Source organism: Cervus canadensis, chromosome 33 (assembly GCF_019320065.1).
Source record: "Cervus canadensis isolate Bull #8, Minnesota chromosome 33, ASM1932006v1, whole genome shotgun sequence".
Lineage (NCBI taxonomy): Eukaryota > Metazoa > Chordata > Mammalia > Artiodactyla > Cervidae > Cervus > Cervus canadensis.
The window spans coordinates 37156350-37172204 of NC_057418.1; the positions used below are offsets into that span (position 1 = coordinate 37156350).

The window sequence follows — 15855 nt, forward strand, 5'->3', positions numbered from 1 at the left end:
GGCTGTGACTGCCATGGTAACTGGGCTGGGCAGAGGCCGCTGATGTCTAACGAACCGGCCCACGGGCCCCACAGTGTGCAGGGCAGCCGGCAGGAGCCCGCCCAGCAGACAACACTGACCAGGACCCAAGGGGTGGGCCCAGGAAGCTGGGGGGTGGGGCAGGGGGCTGATGGACCCACCGGTCCTGTCTGCAGCAGATTGGCCTGGAAGCTGCCCACAGCTCAGATGTTCCTGCAGAGCAGACTCGCGCCCACTGGACGTGGGACCCGAGCAGACTCTGCACGCTCCCGTTCTCACAGAAAACTTGTCTTTACCCAGGAAGTTGGTGCTCAGAGGCCCGAGACCCTTATTACCTTGTCATTATTGTTATTATTATTATTGGAGTTTTGTTGATGAACAATGCTGTGTTAGTTTTGGGTGTATAGCGAAGTGATTCAATTATACAAACACATGTATACATATACATATATCGTCTTTTTCAGATTCTTTTCCCGTTTAGGTTATAACAGAGCATTGAGTAGAGTTTCCCATGCTATGCAGTGGCTCCCTGTTGGTTATCTATTTATATATGGTAGTGTGTGTGTAAGGGACTTCTCAGCTGGCGCCAGTGTTATAGAACCTGCCTGCCAATGCAGAAGACAAGAGACCTGGGTTCGATTCCTGGGTGGGGAAGATCCCCTGGAGGAGGGCATGGCAACCCACTCCAATTATTGCCTGGAGAATCCCATGGACAGTGGAGCCTGGTGGGCTACAGTCCATGGGATGTCATAAACTCGGGCACAACTAAGCAATGAACACCAACTAGGATCCCTATTTTACTCTTAGTCAAAGGGCTTTTCCCACGTCATCCAGGTGTCTGTCTGCTGGGAACGGTCCACACAGTAAGGTAGGCTGTGGTGCATGCGCCCTGCCAGCAGCACCCACCCCTGGACAGGAGGCTCCCCCTGAATGCTCTTGGGCCCTTCCTGGGTCGTGTCTTCTGGGAGGAAACTATTGTTGAATTTCCATCACTCAAGGATCCTTCCTCTGGGCTGGCATTTTCTATAAATGAAATGATAGCACCATATAGCTCCTGATTTCTGCCTCTTTTACTCCTTATAATACCTTTGAGATTCACTCTTGTTGGCTGTAATTGTTACCCATTTTTTTTCTCTAGTTTATATGAAGGATTGTATGTTGTATGCATATACCATGATCTGTGCCTTTTCCAGTAAGTGGCTATTTTAGTTGCAAATGTTTGAGAGTGTTGACTAAAAAAATATAGTAGAGAGTTACTTTATATGGTGGGAATGTTTAGAACTCCAAGCCCAGGAGACTGAATCTCAGTATCTCTGAGAAAACTGCTCCAAGGAGGCAGAAGGGGGAGTCAGGCTATATATAAGTTTGCAACAAAGGGAGCAGGCAGTTTGAACATTATAGATCAGATATCATTAAGAATTTTAGCATTCTGTGTGTGGGAAGACACAAGCCTCTGGGCTTTCATGTGGACCTCAGCCATTGGGGCCCATCCTGTCTCCTTCACCTTAAGGAGTGGCAGATGACGGCTTCTGGTACCCCCAGCTCCTCGGCAGTCACTGTGGGGGTGGGGTGGCAGAATCTGCTGGATCGCAGTTTGGGGAGTCCTTGTTCACATCTGGTGGCCAGAGGTTACTGATGGCTGTGACAACCCTGTTTATTGATGTGGCAGAAGGCATTTTCATTTCACAAGAGTGAAGCTGCCCCGTGCGTTCTGCACTCGTCACCTTGGGGACGTGTGTTCTGATTGTTCTCGAGTGAACCCCTGGATCAGAGGTCACATGGGGTGGGGGATGCAGGAGGGGGCCCTTGGCTGAGCGTCCTCACCAGCCTGCGTGCTTCTGTTCTGGGTCAGAAGGCCCCTCTCCCGGGCCCACCACGGGACCTCCTGTGAGGTTACTCTGCACTTTCCTGGTGACCAAGGATGCCTAGGCATTTTCTCACATGCTTATTATTCATCTTGAATCATCTGTTCAAATCTTTGCCCCATTTATATTAGATTATTTGTCTTTTTTTATTGATTTGCAGGGTTCATTGACATACCCTGAATCTTTGTCAGATATATGCGTTAGGGACATTTTCTCCCTGTCTGGGGCTTGCCGCCTCACTTTATTAACAGTATCTTTTGATGAGTGTAAGTTGTAAAATATATCAATAATGTCCAGTTTACCAGATATTTCTTTTTTGGATAGGGTTTTCTGTGTCTATTCTAAAACTCCGTCTCTAACCTAATGTCATGAAGATGGTCTACTGTATCTTCTGTGAAGGCTATATATTTTTAGCTTTTTTGCTTAGATCTCTATCTCAGGGGCTTCCCAGGTGGTGCTAGTGGTAAAGAATTCACATGCAGTACAGGAGAGGGGAGAGAAATGAGTCCAATCTCTGGGTTGGGAAGATCCCCTGGAGGAGGAAATGGCAATCCACTCCAGTGTTCTTGCCTGGAGAATCCCATGGACAGAGGAGCCTGACTGGCTATAGTTCATGGGGTCTCAAAGAGTTGGACATGACTGAGCATCTGAGAACAATCTATCTCAAATAAAGGTCTGTGTATGGTGTGAGTTAGGCTTTCTTTTTAAATTGGCGTGTAGGTAGCCCATAGTTTAGAATCGTCCTTGAAAAGACTTTCCCTTTGTATTGAATTGCTTTGGTGCCTTGTGAAATATCATTTGAGCATACATTTCTGTGTCTATTTATGAACAGTTTATTCTTTCTCCTCAATTTGTTTAATTATCCTTATTTGGATAGCATTCTGTCTAGATAAGCAGTTTTACAATTACTTTTCAAATAAGGTGACATTAGTCCTCCAAGTTTGTTATTTTGGAAGAGAGCTTTGGACGTTTCAGGTCTTTTGAATTTTCATATACATTTTAGAACTAACATGTCAATTTCTACAAAAAACCTTCCTAGGATTTTGATAGAAATTATTTTGAGTTCACAGATCAATTTGGGGAGAATTAACATGATAACATTAGTGAGTTCTCTAATCAATTAATGTGGTACATTTCTCTCTACTTAAGCATATTCTCTTTATTTTTCTCAGGAATGCCTTTTAGTTTTCAATCTCTTGCACATCTTTCCCTAAATTTATTCTTGATTATTTTATGTTTTAATGTCATTGCAAATGTCATTTAAAATCATTGTCTTCTGATCCTCCATGCTAGTCTATGGAAATTTCACTGATTTTGTATGTCACTTGCTGTATTTACTTATTATTTCTAGGAGTTTCTTTCTATGGGTGTTTCAATTCCTCATACATGCACATTTCTGTCATGTGTGATTAAAAACAGTTTTACATTTTCTTTCCAATCTTTATTCCTATGTTTTCCTTACCTTTTTGGCATTGCCCAGGACCTCTAATATAGTGAAAAATAGCCAAGATGAGATTCTTTTCCATCTTAGAGTGATAGCATTCAATCTTGTATCATTAAGCATGTAGTTAACTACAGAAAAAAAATATATGCTGTTTACCAGTTAGAGAAGATTTTCTTCTAATCCCCATTTTCTGAGAGTTTTGCCACTTAATTGATGAAGTAGTTCACTGTAATAGAAAAGAACCTAATTTTCTTTGCCTGAAACCAGATAGTGTTACTGTACCTGAAAACTTTTGCTCTCAGGGTATAATGTTATTACAACATCTAAGAGAGTTATGAGCATTGTTTCTAGTATTTTAAATAATCACTTCAAATTTGCAAGACACTTCATCCTTCTCTGCAAACAGGCCCATATGTTATCCTGTCAGCACCTCTGACCACCTTGGGAGGCAGGAGCCTGGGGTGGTTGTGTTTGGCCGATAATTCCTTGTTTCTGTGATTGATTCCCTGAAGCCAGGAGGTGAGGAGGGCGGGACTCAGTCTGTTCATCTCCATTTCTTACTCTGGAGCCCTGTTTCTGGAAGGATTACCAGAGGATTAAATAAAAACCCTTTGACTTTGAAAATTAAATCCACTCAGTTGCCTCTGCATGACTCTACCTGAGAATAAATAAGGAGATGGGAGTCAGAAGAGAAAAGCATCTGCCAGTGTCCTTGAGACATGAGTGGACGTGAGCATCGCGTCTGGGCACGCTGTCGACACCTGCAATGATTTCTGAAGGCATCCTAAGGCGCTGCTGTTCCTGGGAAGTAATTTTATATAATTCTCTAGAAACGAGGCCCATCTGGGAAAGCAGACTGTTCCAAGAGCAGATTATCATGTGAGGAAAGGGACCAGGTCCTGAGAACAGCCGACCTACAGCTGGTGACACTCTCCTTATGACACAGAACAGGAGTGAAGCTGACGCAGAGAATGTGGCCAGAGGGGAGGAGTCTTGGCACAGCGTGCAGAGCAAAGAAAACAGATTCAAGAGGAGGTGAGCGGACCCCAGAGCAACTTCTGGTGGCAGAGTCCTGTGTCCAGGTGATGGTCATGGGGGTTGGAACACAGACAGGTTCAAGTATTTCAGTATGTTGAAGCTTCTCAAGACTTCATACCTGTTGGACAGTAAAGCATAAAACTCTGAATATTAATGAGAAGCCCATAAGCAGGGAAGCTGACTACAGAACCAATACCTGCAGTGGGCATCCTTCTGAAATATAGCCAAATCTGAAGATCATGCTTTTAGAATGGGTATGGTTTGTTATTGCTTCCTATAAAAATGCTTCAGGCTTCATCATATTAAAATCAAGCATCCTCTGTTTAAAGACATCTTCATTTAAGAGGTTTTTTTTTTCCCCCTTTAAGTTCATAAATGTCTGGTGGCTACTTGTTGTCATCTAATTCCCTTTGGTTGTCAGATTATTTGAATAATCTGTCAAATACTTTCTAAGTCACTAAAATCTGCTAGTTTGGAAAATAAGCTAATTTTAATGGACATTCTACCAAATTTACAGAAGTAGCTTTGTAAAAATACAGAGTTGTTATATGAGTTATTAGAACTGATGCAAGCAAATTGGAATTGTACTCGTGTTTCTAGTCTAATATATACATGAAAAAATACTGAGGCAGACTATTTCCAGAGGGCTAAGTGCATCTCAGAAGTCTGCTCAAAATACGATGAGGAACCCAGGAGATGGATATCAAAACCAAAAGCATCAGCAAGTTCGTAGCATTAGAGAAGGCACAAACACAACTGCTTGGAACTAGAGAAGCTTAAGTCAAATTTGCCACGGAAGAAAGTACAGCACAGTCACCATAATCGAAGTCAAGAGTTCACACATGTCTGTGTGCCGTCACAATACCATCAGAAGGTTAGTTAAGTTGGAGCAAGAAGACAGCCGTCCAGATATGTCTGCAAAACCAGGGCTCAGGTGAGAATGGATTTAACACACCAGATGGAATGTTATCCTTTTGTAGAGAATGTTGAGATCTGGTGGCTTGATGAATTACTTGTATAACTTGAAAATCTGAGCAGACCTCTCTATTACCAGACACAAAATGTGCAGAATCTGCAGCTGAAGTCTGATCCATTTTAATTCTCGTCTGTTACCCGAGGCTTTGTTATATACCTTGACTTGATAGTTCAGGTGAGTAGGACAATGTAGCATAAGCCTGGGTCTTGTACTAATGAAACGAGAAGTTGTAGAGAAAAGATGTGGTTTAAAAATATTTATGATATTAAATACACATAAAATTTTCTTTTGGGTTACGACTCTGGCTCTTTGCAGGACATTTTACTCTTGGTGCTTCTGTGTCTAGGTTTTCGTTGTTGTTTTTGGATGGGCTATGTTAAACTTCTGCTTGTTGTTAGTAACGTCTTAGAGTCTCCCAGAAGCCTGTCACTCAGCAGGCCTTACCCCAGCAGCCGCGGTGACTGAGGGGCAGGCGAGGCGGTCGTGGCGCGGGGTATGGAGCCTGTGAGGTGAGAATTGTGCTGGCCTTCATAAGCCTAGTAATTCAAGGCTAGAGAGCAACCAGAGTCTGCCTCCTAGTCCGGAACTTGACCTTTGCCCGTAAGACAGGACGCTGCAGAAGTCTACAGGTCTCACATGTTTTCTATTCCATTTCTAATTCTCCAGGAATGAGAACCTCATTCATTGCAACATCTTTTTCTTTTCTTTTTTCATCTTTTTCTTTTCTTTCTCCTCAAAGTATGTTTCAGGCTTCTTTCATTAGGAAAAAAAAAAAAAAATCTTTCTCCTACCCAATCGTCAGTTCTAATAATCTCTCAGCCTTTCCTTTGCCATGACAAACTCCTCAAAGGGGCCTCTCTCTGAGTGGTTTTGCTCAACAGATCCAGCACCTTACTTTTCTTTGAATTCACTAAAATTTCTTTTACACTCCGTTCACTTTTATCTCTTTATTCTTCCTTCATGCATTAACTCCTCAACATTTAATGTAAGAGAAACTTGTGTAGCAAAAGCCCTTCTGAATAGGAAAGACATCTATGGCCATACCATCCTGAACACACCTGATCTTGTCTGAACAGGAAAGAAAGCATAGATATTTTCATCTAACCCATTAAAATGGTTGTTATAATTTGAAGTTTGTGAGCACTGGTTATTTTGTTTTCATGCTGAATTATTTCCAGAATCTCAAAATTCATTTTCATCCATTGATGGGCATTCTTTGGCATGGATTCAAACCTAACTTTTAGTGAGGTCACTATTGTAAACTGCAGCTTTGGTCCCCTTTGTGACCCTGAGCCATCAGCTGGCAGCTGGCATCTCTGCTTCCACACACACTATCTCGTGGTCTGAAGCCAGTCCCCGCCTTTATGCTACCAGTTCCTTTTGACCGTCTCTCCTTCCTCCTTTCCTCCTGTGCTGTGAGTCCTCCTTTTCTCCTGTGAGTCCTCCTTTCCTCCTGTGCTGAGTCCTCCTTTCCTCCTGTGAGTCCTCCTTTCCTCCTGTGTGGTGAGTCCTCCTTTTCTCCTGTGTTGTGGGTCCTCACTGACTGTTTTCCTCCTGTGTGTGGGTCCTCACTGATGATTTTCCAAAACGTGGCTGGGCCTTGTGCCCTAGGAGTCCTGATCCTTGGTTCTCGGGACTGCGAGCTCCCAGTGCCATGACGCACAGCTGGTTTGTATCCCTCTGCCAGCTCTCCTTCTCCTTCTGTCAGCGCAGTTAACGTCCTGCACAGAGCAGGGGCATCTGTGCTGAGAGGACCCCCCCCAGGAGCATCTTCCCGTTGACATCCTGTGTGGCCCCTGTGGAACCAGAAGGGGCGGAGCTCGGCTGTTGCAGTGAGGAGGGCGATTTTTAAACAGCGAGATGGGACACCCTTTAGTTTCGGTTCCCTTGGGCCATCGTGAATTTGACTAAAGAAGATCTACTTCCTTCCACATGGCCCTAAAATGTAAAATTGCATTCCTCCCATAAGAGAAACTGAATTCCCCATGCAAAGCCAGGTTTACCAAATAAAATTGCATAAGTTAACAATTCTAACTTCAGCCAGGATGTTTATATAAACAAACAGGAATCTCTTCTGACTTGGCAATAATATCGTCCATATTTTACAACGTTCTCAGCAAATTTTAAGAGGTGGTCAATTTAATCAATTCTACTTTGCTTACGATGAGCCTTCAAATATGATGTAAAATCCTCAAAAGGGCCATTTCAAGAATTTTCCAGAACCCTTTCTATAGATACAGCATGTCCTTGGATGGAGCATGAAACGCATTTTGTGCCCAGATAATCACACCATAAATTCTGTTCACTAATAAAACTTCTGAAAAAGGGCCAAGTGAACGTTAAAGTAAGCAATGTGTTTTCCAGGAGAGCTTTCTGGAACAGAAGCCCTTGCATCAGCTGAGTCTCCTGAGTGTGGGGCTCCAGTTAGGAAGGGGTCAGCCACTCCGAGGACTGCTAAGAGCAGGACCCAGTTGCCTCTGGAAACATGTGGCTCAGCCTGCCTCCTTCTTGGTTCCTGCCTGGATCTGATCTAAAGTAGCGCATCTGTGACTTTAGAAAGCAATATGAGTCATTGTCATTTTGATCTCACGCCAGTTTCTCAGTTACAGTTGGAGCCAACGCCTTGTTAAGATAACCATGTAACACAGGGGTGCATTTAATTTATGTATCTATCTATTTGCAATGAACTTGAACTTGGGCAAACTCTGGGAGTTGGTGAGGGACAGGGAGGCCTGGCGTCCTGCAGTCCTTGGGGTCGCAGAGTCAGATACGGCTGGGCAACTGAACAATACAACATTTGCTGGGCAAAATCTAGAATCTACCGAAAAGTACAGGGATTATAGGAAACAATCAGGATGACATTTTTAAGAAACTAGGTGGAGCTATTGTAAGAAACGCAGCAGCATTCATTATTTCTATGTATTAATGATGAACTGAAATTAGATTAGCATCTTCTGCACAGACAGGTCAGCACCTGGAGCGGTGCCTAGTGAGACGCCTGTCCACCAATGTGTGCCGAGTGTGCTGAACAATGCAGCGGGACGCTCGGTGGAAACCAGTGCCGCATCCTGATGTTGACCTGCTTCACACTCATAACTCTGCCCGTTAAGACTCTTAACTTACAGACCCTCCCCATGAAAATATCCACCTCCGGATAGTCAAAGTCACAGGGAATTTAATGGAGCTACATGGGTGCCTTGGGGGGCAGGGGGCGGCCGACAGCCCAGGGTCCGCATGGCCCCTGTAGCCCAGATGCTCACAGACCACACTCTGCCCTAAGGACCATGGCCATGGCTGGGGCAGCACCTGGGCCTCCTCCACTGATGCTGAGGACCTGGAGTCTTCTCTGTCTCGGGGGCCAGGGTGCTTGCTATTAGGAACAGAAATGCAAGCCCTCGTTCAAGGACCCCTGTCTTCCCTCCTCCCTCTTGTTCATTAAATGATGTAGAACACCTGTGAGATGCAGAACCACCCCGGGCTTTGCGATCATCCTACAGAACATCAACTTGGACTCATGGCCATACAGCCCCCAGCTTCCTTGTCCATTGCCAGGAGGCTGAGGTCAGCCTGGCAGGAAGCTCCATGCATGCTTCTGAATGGGAGCAAGGGGGGACCCACAGGTGACCTTCACCTGTGGACATGGGCAGTGGTGCTGTGGTCCAGCCACAGCAGCATCTGCTGATACAGTCTGCAGACAAAGTGGTCATGACAGTACACATGTGTGACTGTCTTCATTGTGCAAACGGACTTACTAGAGTAAGAAAAATCTAGGTGGTTCTCTCACTAATAACGTCATCACTGTGAGTTATCTCACAATAGATTTATGGCGTGCCTGTGATATGCCAGACATTTTAAGAGCTGGAGAAACAATGAAAGTGAGAGCTAGCATTTATGAGGCCGGGTCTTCGGGCCACACTGCGTGTTGCACCTCTTTCGTCTTGACAGCACCCCCTGTGTCATCACCTGGGTCAGGGGTCTTCCTGCTGAGTACCAGGCCCCTGCCTCTGGCCATGGCAGCGTGCTTCCAGAAGCACACTCCTTCCCAGATTTGGGAAGCTTTCCCACCTGTTTGATGTTACCTTGACAGTCACAAAATTTCTGTCAACTGTGGTTATTTCATTTCAAAGCGGGTTAAGACATAATCTGTGGGGAAAAAAAAAAGAGACATAATCTGTGGAAAGTTACTTTCTAGGCAGAAAATTGCTCTAAAGATTTTATTTAAAATATATCCGTCCGATATATTGCTTGTTTTCTTTTCCCTTTTATGGAGAAATATGAAAGCAAAAGAGGCCATTTTCAATCCCAAAAGACAGCTCAGGTGAGGAGAGCCTGTCCTGGGATAAAACCTTGACCTGCGGTCACCCTGGGTCCCAGGGTGTGGGCTTGTGCGGTGGGAGGTCTGTTCCAGATGACTGCCTTTGAGGCCAAGCTCAGAGATGCCCACCCCGAGGACAGAGCTGGAAACAAGTGCCCACTATTGGACTTCTTTTCCAGGAGTGAGGGGGAGGCTTAGTTCGCTGGTGTGAATTCTTGATGCCAGGTATCTGGCAGAACAGGAACATTTAGAATGTCTTGTGCTGAGTGTTCTCTGGATTATATTTCAAACCTCGTGTGGATTTCTAGTGAGGGATAAAGTGTTCTTCACCTTTTATTTTATTTTACTCAAGTTCATTACCCTCTGAGGATCACTAAGCGGAATGGGCTCCTTTAATGCTTCTCAGACATTCTCCATCTATTCGGGGCAGAAGATGGGTCTAAATCAGTGGTGGTTGTTTAGTTGCTCAGTCATGTCCGACTCTTTCTGACCCCATGGCCTGTAGCCTGCCAGGCTCCTCTGTCCCTGGGATTCTCCAGGCAAGAATACTGGAGTGGGTTGCCATTTCCTTCTCCAGGGGATGCAGCTCATATAATAGAAGATAAGGCCAGATATATATCCATCAAAGGAAAGGAAGTCAGGGTCTTAGAGAGATATCTGCACCCTCATGTTTACTGTAGGGTTATTCACAGTAACCAAGACTTAGAAGCAAGCTAACCATCCATCACCAGATGAATGGATAAAGAAGACATATATTACATATATAAGGTATATGAAGTGAAGGGCAAGTGTTAGTTGCTCCGCTGCTACTGCTAAGCCACTTCAGTCGTGTCTGACTCTGTGTGACCCCATCCCTGGGATTCTCCAGGGAAGAACACTGGAGTGGGGTGCCATTTCCTACTCCAGAGGATCTTCCCAACCCAAGGATTGAAACCGCATCTCCTGCATTGCAGGCTGAGCCACCAGGCATTCCCTGGATCTAAGTTAGCTCACGTCTAAATGCAAAAAAGAAACTGAATCTATTAACATAGGAAGACAGAAGCCCCTGTGCATTGAAATGCTTGTTCTTAGAATTCTGAGTGTTTAGCTTTCCTGTGGATGAGCTTCAGAGCTCCCCCATGGCCCCCGTGATGCTGCTCTGACTAGGAGCGCCTCTTCTTCCTCTTGACTGATTTCTGGGCATGCAGCCTGTTTAGGAAACACTGCGGCGGAGCCTGCAGCCCTCTGGGGCTGATCACGCTCCAGACTTGGCCTCAGGCAGCCCTCAGGCAGGGCACGTTGGTGGGGGATGTTCTCCCGGGATCCTCCTGGGGGGGACTCAGTTGCCCTGGACTGGGTGCTGGCCGACCCTTCCCTCCATATGGGGATCCAGAGTAGAGGGCCGTGGCTGTCGCTGGGGTCCAGGCCCCATCCATGGCCTTGGGAGCCCAGGGACATCAGATCCCCTGAGGAAGGTGTCCACCCTGCTGGCCACAGCAGCGCGGGGACCCTCCTGGCCGGCCCTGCACTCCTGGGCCGGCCCCACCTGTTTCCCGGGCGCTCACTCCCGTCTCCTCCTCACTGCAGTGTCCTCGTGCGACCAGGAGCAGCAGTCGGCCCTGGAGGAGGCCAGGCAGCCCAAGAACGACAACGTGGTCATCCCTGAGTGCGCCCACGGCGGCCTCTACAAGCCGGTGCAGTGTCACCCGTCCACGGGCTACTGCTGGTGCGTCCTGGTGGACACCGGCCGCCCCATCCCCGGCACGTCCACCAGGTAAGCTCTGGGACGCAGGCTTTCCACCCGCCGTGGACTCGAGGCCCCGAGGCCCGGCCTCACCCTTGCTTCTCAGCACGCATTAAAGCCTGTGGGTGCAAGGCTGGGGAAGACCGTCCCCCTGACGGGACCGGAGCTGGATGTTTTAGGCAGGGTGTGCTCCCACCCTTGTTCACACAGCCTGCGATCACGGAGGATGGCTCTGACGTCCGGGCTGGCTGGGCGGGTGCCGAGTGTGTCCCTCGTCGCCTCAGCCTCTTTAGTCCCTGGTTTTGGTGAAGGGGCTGGCTGCTCAGATGTCTGTAGTCCAAAGGTATCTGTGTCCTGAAATTACCGCTAAAAAAGAAAGAGTGCTGAGGTCAAGGGTTTGAAACAAAAACCAACCTATTCACTCATGTTTTGTGTGAGTTTAGAGCAAAGCAAGTGATTTCAGAACAGCACCAGGAGTAGACCTGCTCCCTGTTCCTGGGACTGGTGTACATGTGAGTGATGGTGTTTTTGTAGCTGTTGGTTATATGACTTGACCTTTGATTTCTCATAGATTGGTATAGAAATAGTTTCTACGTGTTAGTTGCTCAGCCATGTCTGACTCTTGCGACCCCATGGACTATAACCTGCCAGGCTCCTCTGTCCATAGGATTTTCCAGGCAAGAACACTGGAGTGGGTTGCTGTTCCCTTCTCCAGGGGATCTTCCTGACCCAGGGATTGAACCTGGGTCTCCTGCATTGCAGGAAGATTCTTTATTCTTTGAGCCACTAGGGAAGCCCATAAAAATAGCTCCTACATACAGGGAAATAGTATCTCTCACATGTGACCCAGTTTAAGCTCTGGTTGCCTCTGCAGCCCTGAAGCATGAGCACTCTGATGTCTCCTAAGACACTTCCCCAGTTTCTCAAGTGTGACTACCACGTGTGTGGGCGGGGAAACACCACACAGATTCCGGGAGCTGGAGGGATGGTGAGCATCTGCTGTCTCCTGATGGAAGGGTCCAGGCACACCTGGAGCCCTGTCTGGTTCATCAGAGAGACCAGGCTCCGTGGGGGCCCTGCCATGGGGATGCGGACCCTGGGCCGCTGGGCAGGAGGCCTGTGCCACACACAGCTGGCCCCAACAAGGGTGTGCAGGAGAGGGGCTCGGGTTCCCTCCGCGGCAATTGTAGGAGATGGTTTCAAACCTGAAGAGAACACACATCTTCCCAGGGTTTTGTGTGTGAAAGCGCTTCTTTGATTCCTGAGCACGTGTGTGTTGCAGGGAGAGCTCTTTTCTGAGAAACCTGTCTTGGGAGTGATGTCTCCACACCCTTCACACTCTGGCTTGTGGACGGTGCGTTAAGTTGGGGGGTTTGTTCCCCAGGCTGGGCTGCATGGGCCGCTGGAAGTTCCCTTAGCGTCGGCCAATGGAATCCTGACCCTGTCAAGGCCAGGCCTGTGCAGATGGGCCCAGAGTGTGAGGTCAGCTTCAGCACGTTGTCCCTCAGAACCTCTGAACACTTACCTTATGATTGGACAGGAAACACCAGAGACCAACCCCCCGCCCCTGTGTCCATCCTGATTTCATTCTGCCCAGATGTTATCAGAACCCAGCGCCACGTTCTCATTTCCCCTATTTTTCCTGCAGGAGCGAGGGACTCCCTCTTCTTTGAATTTCAAGAAGCAGACTTAAATTAGACCCTGGGGAGGAGATGCTTCAGATTTGAGGTGTGGGTTTTCTCCTGTTTGTGCATTCATTCATTTATTCTCCCCGACGTTGGCTGTCATGACCCTGCCACCGTCAGGATTGAGGCGGTGACGTGACTGAGCATAGTGGGGTCCCGTGCGGGCTCCGTGTCCTGCTGGGGGCGTCAGCACCCACATGTCCCCGTGGGGCTCCTCCCGTGACAGCCACGGTGGTCCACAGGCCCTGCCCGCCTGTCTTCTGTCCCCTCCTCTCTCCATCTTCAATTCACCAGCTCTCTCTGCGTCTCACTTCCGTCCTGGCTTCCAGCAGCATCACGTGGCCCTGACAACACTGTGTGGCTTTTCTTGACCCCTTAGGAGGCCTTCCCTGTGGTTCCTTGGTGTACCTCCCCTCACTCTACCTGGCCAGACCAGGCCCCCACACTCAGCACCCAGGCATGGACCGGGCCACCCCCCGGGGGCACCCAAGGCCAGACAGTGCGGGTTGTACTTGTGACAGAGTTCAGCTCAGAAGAGGTGCAACCTCTTACAGCTCTGAGAGACGCCCCCTCCCTGTATCACCCCTTAGACCTCTGAGAGACGCCCCCTCCCTGTATCACCCCTTAGACCTCTGAGAGACGCCCCCTCCCTGTATCACCCCTTAAAGCACTGAGAGACGCCCCCTCCCTGTATCACCCCTTAACACTCTGAGAGACACCCCCGCCCTGTATCACCCCTTAAGCCTCTGAGAGACACCCCCTCCCTGTATCCATTCACTTTCTCGTCACCAGACATTTGAATCCCTCGATGTTGCAGGTGCCACCCTAGGGGCTGGGGACATACAGGGAATAAAAGAGACCAAAATCTGGGCTTCACGGAGCCTCTGTTCTGATGGAGGGAAAGAGACGGTAAGCAGAGCACGTGAGCAGATGAGCTGAATGTGAGCAATGTGCTGGCCCACGACAGCTGTGCTGGAAGAAAACACAGGAAATGGAGAGAGGGCATGTTGGGGTATAACTTCCATGGAGTGGCTGGGGGCTCCCCAAAATGTTGACGTCGGAGTCAGGTCCTGAGGAATTGAGGAGCAAGCTGATGCTATCTTTGGGGTAAAGCGGCAGTCTGGAGGGGGTGAATGTGGCTCCCACATTGCAGGTCTCAGAGCCAGGATCTAGTTCAGTTTTGGCCACAAGAGGGGCTGTATCGATTAGGAAGCTCTTCATTTCTAGTAGCGTCTTACAAATGGGCGTAAACAGCGAGGGACAGTGTAATCTAAAGAAGAGGTGCAGAGGTGGAGGAATCTCCTTTCAGTGGATGCTGTGACTTGCTGACACCACCGAGGACATGGAGTCTCCCAAAACTTTCCTCTCACGTCCTCATTGTGTTGTGACTGCCCTTAGACAGACGCCCCTCATGGTCACAAGATGGCTTCAGGGATCCGGGCATCTCATTCAGACACCACAGTCTCAGAGGACACACAGCCCATCTCTCTCAGGAGCCGAATCACCTTTCCTAAAAGTCCCCTAGATGATTTAATTCATGGATTATTGGCCATAATTGGATCATATGACTATGGTTAAACCCATCACTAGCAAGAAAAATGGATTTGGGTTAAACTGATTTCTAGGGAGTCTTGCATGCTGGGAAGTCAGTCAAAATCATCAACTTTAAGGCATATCTGATCCTATGTGAGCGCCCCCAGCCCTCTCACAGCCCTGCTTCTCCTGTGAAGGGCAGCAGGGTCATAGAAAGCCTTCTGTATTGCTATTTAAATACTGTCGGCTGCATAAATGCTATTTTCTTGTGGCTTTCTGAAATAAGCCATTCCAGGGAGATTAGTTGTGATTTATTTTTGGGTAGACAGTTCACGTCCCCCTCCCACCAGTCATTCTCTGTGTTTTCTAATGGGGAAGAATAATTTAAAAATCAAACAGTAAGAAGCCATAAAGTGCCCTGTCTTTATAAGCTAGTTCTTTCCTTGTGTCATCCTGCCAGGTAACTACATTACAAAGGACACATTTTGTCACAGGCCTGTGCCAAGGACAGTAAACACACAGAGCAGAGAGAAGCTACAGGGCAGGATTTCCAGATGGGATGGTCATCAGGGAGAACCATGAGTCCGATCAGGCTCTGATGCATCTCCTGGCCCCTCTGCCTTTTTGAGTGAAAACTGACCTCTTGGCTGAGATGTCCAGATCCCGGCAGGCAGAAGCCCGAGGCCCCATGAGCTGGATCCCGAGCCCCTGTGAGCTGTATCCCAGGCCCCTGTGAGCTGGATCCTGAGCCCCCATGAGCTGGATCCCGGGCCCCCGTGAGCTTGATCCTGGGCCTCCATGTGAGCCCAGGCCGCACGTGGTGGGATAAGATCTGGGAGGAAGGGCGGGTTCCCACCTGGTCGCTGACTGATGGTGGGGAGAGCTGGCGTGAGCTCTCAGGCTAAGCATGGACCAGGCTGACTGCCAGCTGTTACATTAGCGCCCAGAACCAAGGGATTTCTCTTCCACTTTCCTGACAGATGATGAGGATTGTCCACCTGGCATCAGGCTGACGGTGGTTCTTACCTGCCCAAGGGCCCCTGTTCCAGGCCCGCAGGCCCACACGTCTCACTGGCTGTGTGAACGTGAAATCGAATTTCTCCCTGGCAGAGAGCCTGGGATCTGATGGGCAACCAGACAATCAAGAGATCTTCTTCTTTTACATAAAATAAGTTAAAATAAACACCATTGAAAAGGGTGGTTATGGATGTCAACACAACTTAAAAGGTTTTATCTGAGTCTTCAAAGGCATTGATTC

The 15855-nt window shown here is 48.0% G+C and overlaps 1 protein-coding gene across 2 annotated transcripts in view; it reads left to right on the top strand.

Moving 5' to 3' along the window:
* SMOC2 (SPARC related modular calcium binding 2) overlaps positions 1 to 15855 on the top strand; it is a 162768-nt gene that overhangs the window by 106087 nt on the left and 40826 nt on the right. For both annotated transcript variants that reach the window (XM_043457456.1, XM_043457457.1), the window contains exon 8: positions 11223 to 11409. In XM_043457456.1, the coding sequence (XP_043313391.1) occupies positions 11223 to 11409 (187 nt within the window). The remainder of the gene's footprint in view (positions 1 to 11222; positions 11410 to 15855) is intronic.